The sequence below is a fragment of the Ailuropoda melanoleuca genome, chromosome X, assembly GCF_002007445.2.
Source record: "Ailuropoda melanoleuca isolate Jingjing chromosome X, ASM200744v2, whole genome shotgun sequence".
Lineage (NCBI taxonomy): Eukaryota > Metazoa > Chordata > Mammalia > Carnivora > Ursidae > Ailuropoda > Ailuropoda melanoleuca.
The window spans coordinates 112152698-112171728 of record NC_048238.1 but is presented as its reverse complement, the minus strand read 5'-3'; the positions used below and the strand labels follow the sequence as shown (position 1 = coordinate 112171728).

At 41.0% G+C, this 19031-nt stretch overlaps 4 protein-coding genes across 11 annotated transcripts in view; 2 read left to right on the top strand and 2 right to left on the bottom strand.

Moving 5' to 3' along the window:
• BRCC3 (BRCA1/BRCA2-containing complex subunit 3) overlaps positions 1 to 3967 on the bottom strand; it is a 61755-nt gene extending 57788 nt beyond the window's left edge. The window contains exons 1-3 of one of the 3 annotated variants that reach the window (XM_002930251.4): positions 3759 to 3963; positions 3077 to 3093; positions 2243 to 2297 (exon numbers count right to left, since the gene is read on the bottom strand). In XM_002930251.4, the coding sequence (XP_002930297.1) occupies positions 2243 to 2297; positions 3077 to 3093; positions 3759 to 3881 (195 nt within the window). In that variant the 5' untranslated portion in view covers positions 3882 to 3963. Of the gene's footprint in view, positions 1 to 2242; positions 2298 to 3076; positions 3094 to 3758 lie in introns of all 3 variants that reach the window. The other 2 variants (XM_002930252.4, XM_034649664.1) reach the window with 2 other exon arrangements.
• A 363-nt stretch (positions 3968 to 4330) lies between these two features.
• MTCP1 (mature T cell proliferation 1) lies at positions 4331 to 9986 on the top strand. 2 transcript variants are annotated; one of them, XM_002930249.4, is made up of 5 exons: positions 4331 to 4468; positions 9176 to 9327; positions 9454 to 9624; positions 9706 to 9757; positions 9846 to 9986. In XM_002930249.4, exons 2-4 carry the CDS (start codon positions 9223 to 9225, stop codon positions 9751 to 9753), a joined length of 324 nt encoding a protein of 107 aa, XP_002930295.1. In that variant the 5' UTR covers positions 4331 to 4468; positions 9176 to 9222; the 3' UTR covers positions 9754 to 9757; positions 9846 to 9986. The 2 variants fall into 2 exon arrangements, with proteins under 2 accessions (XP_002930295.1, XP_034505557.1); XM_034649666.1 differs by lacking the exon at positions 4331 to 4468 and having other exon boundaries at positions 4493 to 9327.
• Positions 4331 to 13638, top strand: CMC4 (C-X9-C motif containing 4). Of its 4 annotated transcripts, none has more exons than XM_002930250.4 (3): positions 4331 to 4468; positions 11230 to 11297; positions 13238 to 13636. In XM_002930250.4, the coding sequence occupies exons 2-3, from the start codon at positions 11240 to 11242 to the stop codon at positions 13384 to 13386; spliced, it is 207 nt and encodes a 68-aa protein (XP_002930296.1). In that variant the 5' UTR covers positions 4331 to 4468; positions 11230 to 11239; the 3' UTR covers positions 13387 to 13636. The 4 variants fall into 4 exon arrangements, with proteins under 4 accessions (XP_002930296.1, XP_019648645.1, XP_011215306.1 ...); XM_019793086.2 differs by lacking the exon at positions 4331 to 4468 and adding an exon at positions 9868 to 10209 and having other exon boundaries at positions 13238 to 13638; XM_011217004.3 differs by lacking the exon at positions 4331 to 4468 and adding an exon at positions 9869 to 10310 and having other exon boundaries at positions 13238 to 13637.
• Positions 9804 to 19031, bottom strand: part of FUNDC2 (FUN14 domain containing 2) — a 30418-nt gene continuing 21190 nt past the window's right edge. The window contains exons 5-7 of one of the 2 annotated variants that reach the window (XR_004622433.1): positions 14703 to 14791; positions 11141 to 11271; positions 9804 to 9935 (exon numbers count right to left, since the gene is read on the bottom strand). Coding sequence is in view for 1 of the 2 variants with exons in the window: in XM_019793084.2 (XP_019648643.1) it covers positions 11226 to 11271; positions 14703 to 14791 (135 nt within the window). In the remaining variant the exon portion in view is untranslated. Of the gene's footprint in view, positions 9936 to 11009; positions 11272 to 14702; positions 14792 to 19031 lie in introns of those variants that run through there. The other variant, XM_019793084.2, reaches the window with a different exon arrangement.

Genomic DNA, 19031 nt, shown 5'->3' with positions numbered 1-19031 from the left:
CTAGAGCTTAGGAAAACTGATATTAACTAGTATCTACTGGATATTAACAACAACAGTCAGAATGGCCAATATTTATTGGCTACCTGCATGTGTCAGGCACTTGGAAAAGTGCTTTCCATTTATTAACTTGGTAACTCCCCCAGTGATACACACACCCCAATGTTTATAGCAGCATTATCTACTATAGCCAAATTATGGAAAGAGCCCAAATGTCCATCAACTAGTGAATGGATAAAGAAGAGGTGGTATATGATAAGTATATGTGTGTGTATACACACACAAACACAAACACACACACAATGGAATATCAGCCATAAAAAGAATGAAATCTTGCCATTTGCAACTATGTGGATGGAGCTAGAGCATATTATGAAGTGAAGTAAGTCCATCAGAGAAACACAAATACCATATGATTCCACTCATATGTGGAATTTAAGAAACAAAACAGATGAACATGGGGAAAAAACAAAGACAGGCAAACCATAAAACAGACTCTTAACTATAGCGAACAAACTAAGGGTTGATGGAGGGAAGTGGGCAGGGGGATGGGTTAAATGAGTGATGGGTACTAAGGAGGGCACTTCTTGTGATAAGCAGTGGGTGTTATATGTAAGTGATGAATCACTAAATTCTATTCCTGAAACTAATATTATGCTACATGTTAACTAACTGGAATTTCAATTAAAACTTGAAATTAAAAATAAGTAAATAAATAAATAATCTCCCCAGTGACACACTGACATTGGTACTATTATTATGTCCATTTTACAAATGAGTCATTTTACATACATTACCCAAATCCAACTCTCCCAACAATGCTATGAGGTTGGTGACTGTTATTATCCCTGTTTTACAGACAAAGAAATCAAAGCTCACAGATGTTAAATAACTAACATGCCCAAAGTCACACAGTGAGTACCAGAGGAAAGATTTAAAGACACATCTAACTTCAGTGTTGTAGCCAAAGCCATAGGGAAGGTAATGTTGCCCAGAAGACATTCCAGGAAGGCAAGGAGGCCAAGCCAGAAACTTTAATGCAGAGAATGAAGAGTCCATAATGGCTGGGAGGGAGGGGAGTGGAAGAGGGAGGTACAACAAAAACAACAACAACAACAACAAAAAAACCCATGACAGTTCAGAGCTCCGAGGAGAAAGATTAAGATAAGCACCAAGAAATAATCCACTGATACAGCAATGGGGAGGTGGCTGGAGATACAGAACTGGAAACCAGACCTTGGTATGTGTGACTATTGAAGGTAAAGAAACAATGATTGTAGCCTATCCTTTTAAGAGGTCTGGCTATTAAAAGAAGGATATAAGAGTACTGACTACAAGAATATACAGGATTGAAAAGTTATTTTTCTTTCCTTTGTGAAAATGAGAGTAATTTAAGCACATTTGTATCCTAAGGGGGAAAAGCCTGTCAAAAGGTTGAAGAGTCAGAAGAGAGGATATTTGATAAGCAATGTCTTTGAAGAATCTGTAGCTTTGAATAGGAAGTAAACTTCTTTCCTTGATATGGGAAGAAAGGAGGCCAAGTGGTTAACATGGAGAAGTTTGGATATAGGGGTAAAAAGTAGATGGATTTGTTGCCTGATAGTTTTTATCATATCCATCATCTGCTTGGCAGAGAAGAGGCCATAATTTATTTTTATCGTATTTTACAAAAGCAGTGGCCTGCAACATATTGGAAAACCAATGAAATGGCCCTATCCCAAAAAGTATAGGTTGAAAAGCATTATACTAGACCATGAAGGCTAGAGCATGCCAGAAAAGAAGAGGCAGGACTGTAAACAGGAAAAAAGTCAAGGAAGACTAAGAATTATGAGTTATGAATAGTTTGCTTATAGGAGAAGGTTGCCCAAGTAGGTATGTAGGTATCGGGACTTGAGATAAGGAGATAACAGTGATGTGAAAGAATTCACAGATTTCAAGGAAGCAAACCAGACAAAAATCTCAAGGAAGGAGGGAGAAGGACCAGAGATCAGGCAGACAACCGCAAGGAGGAGAGCTGAGAGCGATTATTCACCTGAATTTCCTACAAATTGAAAAATTAGGTTCCAGTCCTAGTGAGTACACTCTTAATCTGATTTCACTAGAGAGAGCACTGTACCCAGCCACAAGTGTGGGCCTGCACAAACCAGGTTAATCCCTGAGATCATCAAATTGAGGACAGAAATTTCAGTTCCGAAATCCCTCCCCAGCTGAAAGTTTCGATCATGCAAAATTCCAGCACACATACCTTTTCAGCAACTGTGCGTATTTCAGTTCCGGTATATGTAAATTTGGAGTCACTCCTTTTGGGGATAAATTAGGGGGGAAAAAGGGAACTGAGGTTTGCAATATAAAAAGATATTAAAGCAAAGTAACAAGATTCACAGTTTTTGCAATGAAACCTTGGCAGAAACAAAGGAAGAGTGGCTAAGTACATAATCTGTTCAGCGGCAAATCGAAATTCCTAGAATCCTGGGTATTAAGGAGGTAGGCTTGAGAAATACACACTCTGCTATGCTTTGAAATTTAAATAAAGGTCACCTAAAGCTTTTGCCTTCTGAAGAATTCAAGTTCCTGGGCATCTTTGAGATCACCATAGGGCCCACCAGGGGGAGGCAGAAAGCCATTGACAATTTAGATGAAGGAATGAGTCAATAGGGGGAAATGTCTCTTGATATGCTTATCAACTGCTGCAAAGAAAATTACCTGTATTTCATTGTCATTTCAGGGGACAGAGAACATAAAACATATCAAGCAATAAAATGGAAAGTAACAGCACTGTATGAGTCAACAAAATTCTATGTTTAAGAGGTTTCACAGGTTCACTCCTGATCTTGGTACCCCTACCCATATTTTTTACATAAGGTCATACATATATCAACTGAAAATTCTCCTAATAGGAAGTAAGGTGGAAACCAACCTTCAGGGTTGGGGTGGAATTCAAAGTGTATCATTGACGGAGCTCCGGACTCATAATGGTAACTTAAAATACAAGTTGTACACAATATTGCAAACTTGTCATAATTTTGAGTAAACAGTGACACAGAGATCAAAAGATATGAGTAAACAAATATAATCTTACCTTGTGTCATCATTCAACTAGAGTGGGAAAAAGCAGAAAACATCATTGATCACATTACGGTAGTTTGATGTACATGGATGGAGATTATATGAAACTTGGGTCATGTGTTCCTGTACACCAGCACGAAAGACTGGAGAATTCTTACTTCGGATTGTAAACAAGTAAGGTCTATCTCCTCCTCCTCTTTTGCCCCTCTGCAACACTTAACTCAGTGGAAGGAAACCTTTGCGTCTTTGAAACCCTCTTCTCTGTTAGGTTTTCTGATACACTTAGAAGGCTTCCCCAAAGGAAGACTGGAGGCGAGGCCAGGGGCCCTAATCGTGGTTGGCTACTTTTTAATACAGTGGTGTCCTCATTATAGTACAGTGTCTTTAGGCCTGACTTGCGGTTTTGGTCAACGGGGTTGTAACTCCAGATCTAGAGAAAAGCCACAGACTACAAGAGAAACTGCAAGGCCCACCCAGAGGATTATGCAGATCGCTGCGGGTTTGCGGGAAGCTAAACAAGCGTCCAGAGATAGAGGAAACGGGGCCCCCACTACCTGACCATCCAAAGGGTCAGTCCAAGAGTCTAGGTCGGAGGTGCCTGTAGTCTCCGCAGTCCTGGGCGCTGCCAACACCCACCCCGGGGACACGCTGCGACTGCTCAGCAGGGTTCCGGTCAGGCTAACTGACCTACTCACCTCCCCTATACACAGTCCCATCACCTCCTCCTTCTCTGTGCTTAGAGCGTGGTTGAGACAAACTAGGAAAGCATCCGACTCGAGATGAACCGCCTGTACCGCCTGTACCACCTGCACCGCCATCTTGGTCCGACCCTGCTCACGTCCGCCTCGGGCCCACTCTGGGCCTGGCCAACCGGGTGCTCTGGAGCGCGGGTTCCGCGGGGGCGGGGCTTGAGGAGTGCGGGCGGTGGGCAGGGAGGCGGCGCTCCCGGGTTGCGGGCCGACGTGCTCTGTGAGCGGCGCCCGGGCGGCCGGGCCGGCGCCTCTCGAGCGCCCGCGCCCATTTTGCCCGCCCGCTGAAGAGAGCCGTACGCGGCCTACACGCTCCGGGGATAGCCCTTTAAGGCGGCCTCGCCGCGCGCGCCGGCCTCCTGAGCCAGGGGGACGCTCTTTTGAAATTCGGTCCTAAGACAGTTCAGGTTTTATTTTATTCCGTTTTGTTTCCAAGTTACGGCCCCTGAATTTTGTACAACTCTCCCTGGACCACTTCCGGTTGCCGGCCCTCGCCTCATAACTTCGGTTCGGGTGACCTCGGCCCGGGATGCCCCTCGGCTCGCCCCAGGCTCACGTCCCGATCCTGGCTTGAGTGGCCCAGGGCGGGGGACCTGGAAGTTTTAGCCTCGCTGCTCCTGAGGCGGATTAATTAGCCCAAGAAACATTATATTCATGTGAGTAACCTCTTCCAGAAACAGTGCTATACTGTATCTGAAAAAGTATCACTCTTAAGCTTGGCTACTGCTGTGTTCTACAAAGGCTTTTAGGTATCTTATGTGTTCGATACAGGGAACGGGGATGGGGGACTTCAGTTTTTATTGAACGTCTCAGATGTATCGCAGTCGATATCCACAATATAAGTTTCCTCAGCAATCCTTGCCTTCATGATTTCAGACATGGTGAAATTCTATGTAAAAGTAATTTTCTTTTCAGGAATGTCAAACGTACCACGGGTAAAAGTACAGATCTTTCAACTCCCAAGGTTAGGAATTACACGTGGATTTTAGAAACCATTCTAAATCAAAGAAAAATACATGCCGTGCCGCCTCCACAGCCCATCAGTGTTTGTTTGTTTGATCTGGTTTTCTATTCCCTGTGCGGTGTTGAAGCCAGGCAGGCATGGCAGTACTGGAAAGGGAACATTCCCAAGGTGCTACTTGAAGAGGTGTTGATGCTTTGCTCTTTTCTCCCAACTCAGTTCCAATCCAAGTCCCCCCACAGATACGGCCCGCATCCACTGAAATTATCTGTGACATATATACCAGCAACCTCCATTTTTACCTAATGCTTAAGGATCACACGGCACCTCTTTCCATGATTCATCTTGATAATGATGAAGATTGGGCAAAACTTCAAGTGTGCAATTACATTGGACCCACCTAAATTTTCTCAAGTTTCAATTGTACACCATATATTATTTCCAGTTACTGTTCATGGCTTGTATGCCCTGCATTAATGGGACAACGAAACGATAGCTGCTCTTCTCATTATTTTATTTAGCAATGGAATATTTTGAGTTTATAAAGTGCCTTTAGGCACCTTCAAGAGAAAAAAAAAAGCACATTTTTTTTAATTGTTGCTGTTAGTCAAACTCAAATATCAGAACATTCTCTAACTTTTATAATGCTCATGGCTGCATTTTACAGTCCTAAATGTTTAATTGGAGTACAGAAAAAGGCTATTAAAATTTATGGCAAGCTTATTTTGTGCTAGACACTCTACCAAGCATTTATATAGCTTTATATGTAAACTGCCCCAACTGGAATCAGACTGTACAACTTCCTACCTGTGTTGGGACTTCATGCAAGTTACCTAACTTCTCTGTACCTTACTTCCCTCATCTTTAAGTGGACGTAATAACAGTATCCATCTAATCAGGTGATAATGAAGATTATAAGAGTCAGTATACGTAAAACATATAATAAGTGCTAAATAAGTGCTGACCATTATGATCAATATGTTGTTTATTTCTCATTTTACACCTCAGAAAACAAGTGTAGAGAGGTTAACTTGTCCCAAGTCACAAAGCTACTAAGTGGCAAAATCAGGATTCATACCCAGGTCAGGCTGACTCCAGGGCATGCATTCTTAGTAACTTCACCCATTGTAATTAAATCACTTTATTAATTCACTTCAAAGAAAATAAGTATAATGAGCTGATTGTTTAAAAATTGTTCAAACACCTGGAAATTGGAGTAAATTGTATTTTTCTTAAGGAAGCCTTTCTGTGTTGTATACCATCCATTTAAAACATAATTTATGAAATGCCTTACCAGGAAATAGTCTGGGCCAGTATCGTCTCTAGCCATGACACCAAAGTGACCCCCATGGGGACAGTCTGCTTTAGTGCCTTAATAGATGATAAAGCATATAAACAGTTTTTGAATCCATGTGAATTTGGAAATGGTAGTACTCTTTTGAGTTAAGAGGAAGAGGTTTATGTTGTGTATTATACTGCATGTTGTACCTGAGTTTATCTTGAGGATTTAAGAGATTCATCTTAGTTCAAGGGGTTCTGAATTTTGTGAACAAGTTTCATGTGCAGAAAAATGTTCTCTAGTCAAATAAATTTGGGAAATGTTAAAATAAAGTTTCTTTACTGTGTAACTTGCCAGAGCTTTTACTACACTAATGAGCTTTATGACTGTAAGATTCCCAAACTTATTTGACCAAGGAAAAAGTTAGGGGCAAGTGTTCCAAGAACCACATTTTAGGGAAATGGTTTGCAATTTATACAACCTGTGATTTTATGGTCCTTCATCTTAATCTTAGTCATTCAGCCTTTGCTTTTCTCTGGTAAGGATGTTGTTGGTTCGTGTTCATATGGCAGCATCTCAGTGAGTGGTAGCAACACAAATCCAGGGTCATGTGCTGGAGTTTGTTCCCAGGCTCATCCTACTGATGTCCAGCATGTTGGCCTTTAGGTCACAGCAGCACATCACACTGCCTTTCTTCTGAGAATATTTTGTAGTGACTCATAGGCCTCTTTGTAGTAATTCACAGTAACTCAGACTATCATCTCCAATGTATTTGCCCTCTATACCACTGGAATAATTTCTTTTTAATGTCAGTGTAACCAGTAAAATTTTGCTTTTCATTCAAAATAAATTTAAATGTCAATATATTAGTTGTCTATCCATGAATGGACCTGTGAAGGTGAGATGGTACTGAAACTCTTAACACTTGGTTTCTATTTTTTTTTAAATGGCCATACTTATTTCTTCTGTACTCAAAATCCAGACTTTAATATATATATTTTTTTCACATTAGTATTTACTTGGTTTTTGTTTGTATCTCTCCGTTCCAAAGCCCTGGGGAAAAGGAGAGGCCGAATGATTGTATCTGCTAAATGGAAAAAAATGGCTTTGAAAAAATATATAGTTATATAATATACCTAGAGAATCAATCTCTACCCATGTATATGTGGTCTTTATCTGTTTCCCCGCTCTACTCTGCATACATATCCACTCACAGGAACACTGACTAGTATTGAGACTTAGGGTACCCAGTACTACTATATCATTCCTGTTATCGAAGAGCTTATAATACTGTATTTGAGGGGAGACAGGGCGTGTGAAATAAGCAGAGCAAATATAAAAAGGCAATTTATAATTAGAGACCAAATTATGAGCTTGAGCTGAGACATAAATGCTGCAGTAGTCCTAAGAGGCAAGAAGTTTTCAGAGAGAAGGCAGGTACCTGCACTCTGCTATAATAGTACTGAGATAGACAGAATGGCCTGTGGAAGCAATTTAGGCAAGTAGAAAGCTAGAGCAAGGATTTGGAGCTAGTATTTAGGGAAATACTAGTATTTAGGGAAATACTAGTATTTAGGGAAAAGTTTGTCTCAAATACAGTGGTAGTGGTGCTTGCTGGAATTGGTGACAGATAGGATGTAGCAACTGAGGAAGAGGAAGCAGTCCAAGATAACTCGTAAGTTTTGAGTCCACAAGATTAGGAGAGGTGCTGTTGCCCCTGAGAGAAATTGGGATTTGGTGGAGAAGGGGTTCTTTTAGGTGGGAACTTATGATGGGCTCAGAGTCAACTCCATTCGGGTACAATGGGTGAAGCAACTATGATGCTCTTAAATTATCCACTGAAATCAGACCATTTCTTAAGTCTATACAAGATATCTTCTTCTACTTTTAGGGAAAGTGAACTAACAGTGTTAAGAAAAATAAATCAAATTGTTGTCCTTGAGAAGAGGGCTTGGTTTAGCTCAATTAGTTTTTTCTGGTTTTTTCCTGGGCTGTATCATACTGTGTTCTGGCATCTCATTTGCTCTTGACAATCTCCAGGAATGGTTTAACAACCTCCCGAGATGTGCTGCAGTTGCTCTCCTACCTAAAGGCCACCTAATGAGAATAGGCCTTTGTTTCGTGGGGCAGATGCCCCACTGCTGTAACTGCTCTGTCAAAGGTAGAAATACAGTGAAACCATGTAATGATGCTAGGAGCCAGGTACAAACAATTCATTCCTGCAAAATGCAGGTCAAGTAATTGTGAGGCCCTGAAATGAGCTAGGCAGAAAATCCTTACGGGGTTAGAACTGAGTCTGCGTTATGGAAAGAGATTGCCCAGGAGGTATGCTTCCTTTACACCTCTCAAACAGCAGAGGGGTTTTTCTGGCCTTCTGACTTGGGAAATCAGAATTTAAATGCACACCTCTGTGAAAAAATGGGTTCCTGTGACATCCTGCAGCATTAAAATGAAACAAGAACCTAGATAGATAACAATCAGCTCCTAACCACCATGATCCCCAAAGTCTTTTGCAGCTTCAAAATTCCATGAAGCTACCTTAAATGTTTCCCTTAACATGAAAACCCCCTTCTGGAAATGCCCAACTGCTATAAGTAACCTTTCTAAGTAAGCTGATAAATAGATCGTTTGTCCTTAAAACAAACTTTTAATTTAGAAAGAGATGCTCATAATTCAGCCTTCACAATCCTTTAAAATGGACTTGTTTGAAAGGGGCTTTTACCTGGGGAATATGGCACACGTGTCCATTGTTGCCCAAATAAGTGCCTGTGCATACTCTGTTGCTAATACATTTTGTCAGATGCTGCTTTGTGAATGCAAAGACTGTGACACCACTGCCCAGCTTCCTGAGGTGCTAGTCCTACATTTCCACAGAACTCCCCAGAGCTGAGGAGCTGAGTGCTTCACAGTCAACAGTTAGCATGACCTGAGGCTCTGCCGAGTGTCACTTCAGTGTCTTGCAGGGAGCTTCAGATGGCCTCGGCTCTATTTAGGCTGTGCAAGCAGACATATATAAGAGTTTTTGTTCTCATTGGTGGTTGCTAGTACCAGGTCACCTTGCTCACTGGTGAGTTCATTCAAACCCAAAAAGTCACACCTGTGTCCTGTGCGCGGGTGCTGCAGGCTTAGGTGGAGAAAAGCAGGGCTAGAATTGGAACCCAAAGCCCAGAATGGCAGGAGAGGATGTGGGGGCTCCACCCGATCACCTCTGGGTTCACCAAGAGGGTATCTACCGCGACGAATACCAGCGCACGTGGGTGGCCGTCGTGGAAGAGGTAACTGTTTACATTTTGCTTATTTTTTTTTTTTATTGATTTTGCTTTCAAGCAACTTGGTTTCTAACCAGTCTCAAAATCCTGACATCTTTGCTTTTTATTTTTGATCATTTTTTTTTCCATTAGGAGACGAGTTTCCTAAGGGCACGCGTCCAGCAAGTTCAGGTTCCCTTAGGTGACGCAGCTAGGCCAAGTCACCTTCTTACCTCCCAGCTACCTCTCATGTGGCAACTCTACCCCGAGGAACGCTACATGGATAACAACTCTCGCTTGTGGCAGATCCAGCATCATTTAATGGTACCCATGTTGCTTAATCATTTTCCATTGTATTGAGGCTCTGACAACAGAGTACTCTATAAACTTTTCTTTTTCTGACAGGTCAGGGGAGTACAGGAGCTGTTGCTTAAGCTTTTGCCTGATGATTAACCTGGTATGTATTTCTATTTCTCCCCTGTTCTCCCTTCTTCTTTTTCACTCTGTTCAGTTGTGGTGATTTTAATGATCTATTTTTTTTCCAGGTGCTGGGATTCTAGGAAGATATGATCCTCTGTTCTGTTCAGTATATGGCAATCACTTCATCCACCACTGCAGTGCACCCACCTGTGGTCCTGGGGGGAGGGAGTGGGTTGAAAAACTGCTCAAGAACACAGAAGCTTAGGAAGGGTCATGAAGAACACCACAAGTGGAACTGCAGAGAGGGGGTTACACAGGCAGAAAGCAAGTCAACAAAAGCACTTAGTCAGGATACGTAACTTGAAATTGACTCCTTTGGAAATTGCCATAGAACCTTTAATGGACATCATCAGCTGGAACTGGGATCTGATGAATCCCACAAAAGTCAGCACCTGCTACAGAACAGATGCCCTGATCACCAAGGACTTGGTACTGATTTAGAGAGAAGAGAGCAGCTCCTAGCAGCATCAACATCTATTTGTCGCTTATTTGCCCTGCAGCAATTCACCTGCCTTTCCTTCTCCCATCCTGTAAATATCCTAGGTTTTGCTCCAGTGTTTCCCCTCCCAGTACTGACCTAACTTGGATCTACTGAGAACTTAGGGGGCTCTGAAAAAAGGAGGACATTATTGAATTAATGAATTAGCTGCAAAGGCTCCTGGGCCTTTTTCCTTTCTGAAATTGTGCCTTCAGATTATTAGAGGTTGCTAATCAAAATTGTGGGCACTTAAATTCATTCTCTGGTTACAGATATTTTAAATAAGTTGGTTTCTGCAAGAGCTCCAAAGATTATTTTAGCTGTTTAGCACCTTTCTCAGGAAGTAATAATAGCACCAAATATTGCTGATTCCTAGGAAAGCATTTACTACCTGATAAAGAATTTTCTGAGTTAAAGTAGTCATAACTGTTTATGTACATTAAAAGGTTTTACTTTTTAAAAAATTTTGGGAATCATAGCTACCGTGTATTGAATCCTTACTGCCTTCCTTCCAGGCACTATTCTGTGCACTTTATATATCACAGTTAATCCTTCCATTAATGCTTTGAGGTAGGTAGGAATGATCCCCATTTTACACATGAATTATAAGGAAAAAGGCTCAAGGAGTTTAATGATTTACCAAGGGTGGTTCTGTGAATGATAGATTTGAGCAGTGGGCAGGCCTATTGGGCTGTGGCATCGGCTCCTCTAGCCCACAGTTGGTTTACAATATTCAAGATGAGGTGATTGAATTCAAGGTTTTATTTTCATGTAAAGCTATATATGTCTTCCAAATTGAATGAAATGGATATTATAAAAATATAGTTGATTCATCCTATGAATGGGAAGAGTATTTTTTAGTGCAATTGTTTTCTAGCATACCTGGTTGTCTCAGAAGAAAATTCCATCTAGAGGGGCTTTAAAGTCTTTATGGATAAAAGACAAAATAAAAATCATTTTTCTTATTTTAGTTTTCTGGATATGCCGCAGAAGGATCCGTGCCAGAAACAAGCCTGTGAAATACAGAAATGTTTACAAGGTAGTATGTTAAATGCTTTTTTATATTTTTCCACTTTATCTGTGAACTAACTACAAGAGACCGATTTTTCTTTTTATCAGCAAATGATATGAGCTCCTCTCAAATGTAGTATTTCTGTAATTATCCTGAAGATTTTTCTCATTGTTTCATCAAAGATGCAGAAAATAAAAAGTGATATGATCCAAGCTTCGTGTTTGCAATCCTGGTTGTATATTAGAATCACCTGAAGAGCTTTAAAAATGCTCTTGCCTAGAACAATTAAATCATACTTCCTGAGGATGGGTTCTGGGCAGGAATCAGTCTAAAAAGCTAATCAGGTTATTTTAATGTACAGCCAGAGTTGAGAATTAATAAGCTGAGCAAAGTCCTTTTTTAAAAAGACTAATTTTAAATGGGTTGGTTATACTTCACTGTGGCTGACAACCCACTTTTAAAAAGCAATCAGGTTAGAAATCGGGGTTTAAAAATACTATTTGGAATTCAGGATGTCAAAGTCAGCAACAGTCTTAAAGGCAAAAGCAGACTTCAACTAAAGCATATTTGATGTGATCTGTCCACTTGATCTTTTTCCCCCAATTTGGTTTTAAATTGGCCAATAAGTTTGACCAAATGCTAGAGGATTTTTTTTTTAAATCAGCGAATGATTATTGGCAGAAGAACAGATAGAAAAAGCTACACGACTTTCTGAACTTCAAAACTGATGTTTTTGATAACTTTTCTCATTATTAAAGTGGTAGAGATGGATGCCCATGAAAATATAGAAGGGTCTGAAGGAAAAATGTTAAGAATTTACCCAAAGATTCACTACTAAAGAAAACCATTGTTTGTATATTTCCTTTGACTTTTAACTTTCATTCTTAGATTTTTCATTTTATGATGTAAGCAATATTTCATAAAAATCTTAATCTAAAATGTTAATGTGTAGTGAAATAATGCTACTTTATTCATCCTTTTCTTTCCTTACTCCAAATTTAAGAAAAAGGAAAATGTTTTTCACAGTTTCTTCTCCCAAATAAATTCTTACCTTATTTGAATTAGCAACACATGGCTACAGTGTGGGAGGATTGAGGGCTGGAAGGACTATGAGTTAGCATTAAGCACAGCTGTAAGGGTTTTAAACATATTAAGTCATTTAATCCTTTCATCCATGAGGTGGATGCTACTATGACCCCCATTTTATAGATGGAAAAATTGACACAGAAGTTAGGTAACTTGTCCAGGGTCACACAACCTGTAAGGGGTACAGTGAGGATTTGAACTCTTTTGGTCTGGCTCCAAGCTTGGACTCAGCCACTCCACTATATTCTTTCTAGTCAGAATTGGGGTTTTTTTCTAATCCTGGACTAACTCCCATGCACCCCAGAGCAACTGCAGCTAACCTAGAACCTTTAGGTCAAGTTCTCCTTGACTTAAGGTCTATGTATAGTAGAGGTCTACAAATATTTTCTGTAGAGAGCCAAATAGGAAATATTTTAGGCTTTGGAGGCCAGAGGGTCTTTGTTATATAGTGTATGGGTAGGTATATGAGTGTGTGTTTGCAACCCTTGAAAAATGTAAGAACCATTCTTAGCTCTCAGCTGTAAAAAAGAGTTCAACTCTATCCAGAGGCTGCAGTTTGCCAACTCTGTTGCACAGACTTGTAGGGAGGTCTCACAGCCACCACTGTCCTAGAAAAGGGCACATAAGCTATTAACCCAACCTTAAAGAAAAGGAAATTTATATGAATCCTTTTCAACCACTGTGTAAATCATGCTTTTTTCCCCTAATTATCCTGTTGACTGGTCTATACATCAGAAAGAATTAAGTGGACTTGGGTACATCCTCTTTCTTCCAGATCTGTAGATACAATAAAGTGAAAAGGAGTGGAAAGCACTGATCTAAACTTCCCTGTGCCTTAGTTCTATGAGATCATGACTGGGGTCTGCCTGTCTGTTTTTCAGCCAACAACTACGTGGAATCTAAGTGTCAGGCTGTCATCCAAGAACTGCGTAAGTGTTGTGCTCGATATCCTAAGGGAAGATCTCTCGTCTGTTCGGGATTTGAAAAAGAAGAGGAAGAAAAGCTGACAGTGAAGCCTACATCAAAGTAAAGTTCTGCTGAAAAGTTAAATGCTGCACCATGTATCCACCAAGCAAGTTTTGTCTTCCTGACTCTTTCTTCAGGCCAGGTAGCAGCAAATATCAAAAAAGTCAACTATAAAAGTTAATGAATATGCCATCTATGCAGAACAGATAGAAATATAAGTATATTAAATATGTAGAATGTAATAAAACTGAGCTGCTAAAATAAACCTGTTAAGTGAAAAATTTTGGTTTGGTATTTGTGATATTGTGACTTATAAGAAATATATGGTTTTTATCTCTATTCCTGGCACAGAGCTCCTAAAACCCATGGAACTTCCTAAGTGATTAAGAGTGATAAAGGTCACATTAATGAGGTAACTTTTGGAAAGCCCCTAGGTAACCTATGGATGGAGACTGGTTGCCAGGGGAACCAACCATGTGATTAGAGGGTTGGAATTTTCAATCCCCCACCCTGCTCCCACCCCTGGGGAGGGGAGAGGGGGTTGCAGGTTACATCAGTCACCAATGGCCAATGATTTAATCAATCATGACTGTGTAATGAAGCCTCTATAAAAACCCAAAAGGCCTGAGTTTGGACAGAAACTCCTGTCTGTGGGACCTTGCCCTTTGTACGTCTTCATCTGGGTATTCATCTGTATCCTTTATAATAATCTGGTAAATGTTTAAGTAAATGTTTTTCTGAGTTCTGTAGTTACTCTAGCAAAGTAATCAAAGCCAAGGAGGATGTCACTGGGAACCTCAGATTTATAGCCAGTGAGTCAGAAGGACAGGTAACAATCTGGACTTAGCAATAGGTGTTTCAATTAAGGGCAGTCTTGTTGGACTGAGCCCTTAACCTGTGCGATCTGACACTAATTCCAAGTAGATAGGATCATAACTGAATTAAGTTTGTAGGACACCTAGTTAGTGTCCATTGAGAACTGGAGAATTGCTTGGTGGTGTTAGAAAAAAACATATGAGTACTAAATGTATTTCATTTTTTAAAAAAGATTGTATTTATCAGACCATGTGTGAGTGGGGAGAGGGAAAGGGAGAGAGAATCTGAAGCAGACTCTGCTGAGCGTGGAGCCCAATGTAGGGCTTGAAACCAAGAGTCAGACACTCAACCGACTGAGCTACCCAGTAGCCCCCTAAATGTACTTCTTAAGATTATAGATATAAGTGTTAATGAATTGCCTTTAGCATTTGAGTTCAGACTCCTGGTACCATTCATAAAACTAGTCATGTATTAGGTGAAAAGACACCCCTCCAGTGCCACAATTATGATATCTTTCCTAGACTACATGCTAAATGCAAAAGTTTCTCTAAACCAACTCCATACCTGTTGCATTTCCAGTAATTCAGAGTAAAGTGTCCTTCCAGGTGCCAGGGAGAGCATTTTTTTCCACTTTTACCTCCCCACCACAGTGCCTAGCAAAAAGAAGACACTTAGTATTTGTTCAGAGTGGTAGGAAATGCCTAGAAATGATTCTTGTAATGTTTAACAACCCCTAATTTATCATGAGAAAACTGAAAAAAAAAAACTTCATTGGAAGTCAGGCAGTAACAGAATTCTTAGGTGGTTTATCTACTCTTTATATCCTTATAATCAAAACGTTACAGTGGATCCTCATGATGTTAATACAAGGCTGCTGAAGGAAGCCTGTTGACAGCTGTCACTGACTTCATGTAGTGGTGGCAGAGTGACAGTATCAAACAGGCCATTTGCTTGCCTCAAACAGGTGCTAGAATCACTATCACTCCACCCTGCCCCAAAAAGAAAAAGATGACTTTCTTTTTCTTTTTAAAGATTTTATTTATTTATTTATTTATTTGACACAGAGAGAGATACAGCAAGAGAGGGAACACAAGCAGGGGGAGGGGCAGAGGGAGAAGCAGGCTTCCTGCTGAGCAGGGAGCCCGATGTGGGACTAGATCCCAGGACCCTGGGATCATGACCTGAGCTGAAGGCAGACGCTTAACGACTGAGCCACCCAGGCGCCCCGAAAAAGATGACTTTCTAAGCAGGAGCAGAAACAAATTCTGGTATGTCCCTGTCTTAGTCCATTCAGGCTGCTTTAAGTCCATTCAGGCTTATAAACAACAGACATGTATTTTTCACAGTTCTGGAGGCTGGAAGTCCAAGATCAAGGCACCAGCCGATTTGATGCCTGGTAAGGGCCTGCTTCCTGGTTCACAAATGGCTGTCTTGCTGTGTCTTCACATGTCGGGAGTGGAGCGAGCAAGCTTTCCTGGGTCTGTTTAATAGAGGCACTACTCCCACTTGAGAGGGCTCCACCTCCATGAACTAATCATCTCCCAAAGACCCCACCTCCAAATATCATCACCTTGGGTGTTAAGATTTCAAAATGAAGGGCGCCTGGGTGGTTCAGTTGTTAAGTGCCTGCCTTTTTCTGCCTTTGGCTCAGGTCATGATCCCAGCGTTCTGGGATCAAGCCCCGCATCGGGCTTCCTGCTCAGTGGGAAGCCTGCTTCTCTCTCTCCCACTCCCCCTGCTTGTGCTTCCTCTCTCGCTGCCCCTCTCTCAAATAAATAAATAAATTTTTTTAAAAAAAGAAAAGATTTCAACATGAATTTCTGGGAACACAAACATTGTTTATAACAAAGAGGATCCTTCCCTTGCCTCTTTCAGCATGCTAGAAAAAGCCTACATTGCCATTAATGGACTAACATACGATAGTCTGTGATATTCAAATACCATCATTATTTGATACCAACTGTTCTTTTAAGCAGCACTCCCTTAAGTGTTTTTAGGAATTGTTGTAAAAGGGGGGACAAAAGGCTTCTGTGGTCAGATAAGTTTGGGGAATGCTAGGTTAGACATAAGTTAGCAGGTTTCTCTTCTGTAAGACTTCAAAGCTTTCAATATGCTACTGCAAATTATGATTCTTTGAAAAGGACTACTGTATGCAGTACTTGCCAAAGGGTACCCACTTTGCAGACAGCACCTCACAGGGTGAACATTCCCCAGAGACTTGGAGAAATGTTGCCTTAAAGATGTTTGGTCCACAAATCAAGGTAACCATGCTACGTTCTCATGAAATCATTTAAATGAACTATTGTGTTAATAGTGGAACGATTTAATAAAACATTTTACAACTATGTTTACATCATATACAAATGTAAATTACATTTAAAATTATCAATTGATAGCAGTGCTAGGATTTACATTAGGAATCACTATATGATCAAATACATTCTTTTCCTGTGCTTTATGACAAAATTATTTTTATTCAGTTAACTAGTCAAATTTCAGACTGTTTTAAAATTTTTTTCCTAGGGTATACTACTTTACTTAGGACTTTTAAAGCTTCAAATAAATTGTTCCTTCCTATCTTTAAACTCAGTCTTGTCTCACTTAACATCTATCAGCAGACATCAATTTAAATCTGATTCTTCTCGGGGTGCCTGAGTGGCGCAGTCGCTAAGCGTCTGCCTTCAGCTCAGGTCATGATCCCAGCGTTCTGGGATCGAGCCCCGCATCAGGCTCCTCCGCTATGAGCCTGCTTCTTCCTCTCCCACTCCCCCTGCTTGTGTTCCCTCTCTCGCTGCCTCTCTCTGTCAAATAAATAAATAAAATCTTTAAAATAAATAAATAAATCTGATTCTTCTCAGCTATTATGACACACAGAAAAATAAAATAGACATCAGAAAAGTTCAACATTCATCCAGTGTTTTTTATGTGTTAGGGACCACAGCACTGAATCTCAGTCTCTAGGGAAGGTGAGAACTATGATCTCCTCTATTTTAGAGACTAAAAATTCTGGAAGTGGGCTAGTGGTGCTAAGTTTACTCACTTGGTTAACTAGTGACTAAAAGACCTCAGTGGAGAGGGGAATATGCTGGGCCACATCCCACTACTTTTCATCCCAAAACTTCAGCATCCATTGATGACAAAAGCTCCTGATCTGTCATTATGCTATGGTGACAACTCCCTTCTCTGCATCCACTCCACACAACTCCTAACATTTAACAAACTGTACATTTGTCTTTGGTATCTGGAAGGCATCTAAAGTTGTATGGCACTTAATTTAAAAGGCTTTAAGGGCCTGTTAAGTAGTCACTTGTTAACAGCAGAACTAGAACTTTTTTAGCACCAGGTTCCAACTCTGCTTCAGTGGTTCTCAACCTTGGTTGCTCATTAGAAACATACGAGGCATGTCAAAAACTCAGGCTGCCCAAAGGTACCCTAGGCCAGTGAAATCAGTCTCTAGGATGAGGGCCAGGTGTCAGTAGTTTGTAAAATTCCACTGCTCTCAATCATCTAACAGCATTTCTTACCATTTTAAATTCAGAAAGGTAGACAGTTTTGGTGAGTCAATAAGTCACAGGTCTTTTTAAATGTGAAAAAAGTGCAACACTGTCAATTTTCTTCAGAAAAATAGTGCTCTTAAAATTCATGATTCCTTAAGAACTAAACATCACAGAACATGATTTCTGGGAAATGAGGTCCAGGATAAGATATATATTTTTTGCCCAATTCTCCAAGAAATCACACTAACATTGTGTAAACAAGTAAGAAGGCCCTGTATGTGGACTTCATGACAAAGAAACCAAGCTGGTAAGTTGGTGGAAGCAGCGGAGAGGGTAGCAGTCTAATTTTGCTTACAGGGTCCAAAACTGGCCTTAAGTGAGTTTCCTTCAGAAAAGAAACTGAGATGATCATGAAACATTAATGATACTCAGAAGTTTCAAATCCATCTCTATGCCATTTCTTCAAGCAGAGATTTATGGTATTTTCCAAAACTATAGAAAAGTAGAGGTTTCAAATAAGAGTCCAACCATAGTCATGTCCATCTTGCTGATAACAAAAGGAAGGAGACAACATGCTTAAAATAGTTAACTATTTTTGTTAACTGCATTTTGATACCTTAAGCACCCACCCCAAAAGTATGTTAGCTCATTCCTTCTAGAATACTGCTCTCCAACTTTATTCATGTCCTGTCTTCTGCCAACATCCATGAGACAGTAACTGCCCAGGTCCAGTAAGGAGGGCTCTTACCAAGTGGTAGGACAGGTGGGGAAGTCAAGACCCTTGCTGTTTGATGAATGTCCCCAGGCTGAGTGGTAAGAGATTGGAGCAAACATGAGGTCCAGATGCGAAGCAGGAGGAAAATGTTGTATGTTAAGACAATGACAATGACACTAATGACAATGAGGCTGCTCAGCAATGAGGACGCAGAGCCTAACACTGGAGTCTAGTTTTTGAGCCTGACAGAGCAGCAGCTCTAAACTGAAAGCTGGACCCCCCTCACCTGTCGTCTGAGACCAGGGTGAACTTCAGGGAGAAGGAACTCAAGCATAATAGCTCTGCTGTAGTGGGCCCCATGTCCCAATCCTGTCCAGTCCCATCACTGGAGCCAACAGTTGATCAAAGAGTGGCCCAGAGTCACAAGGGCACCAGGAGTGCCCGTGGTGGCCCAGCAGGGGACACAAAGGGCGCAGTGGGGTGCACAGGGGCAGGGTGGCAAAGGGGAGAAAAGCTTTGCAGGTGTTCCAGCCACCAGGTGTGGATGTGTTACGTCAGACAACTCAGCGTCACAGGAGTTTCTCCCAATTCAGGCCAACCTACAGGTAGAGAAGCCCCAGTGTGGTATTACCACACCTCTGTCAGCAGGGGGCGCCAACCCCCCAATTCCCCCCCCCCCCG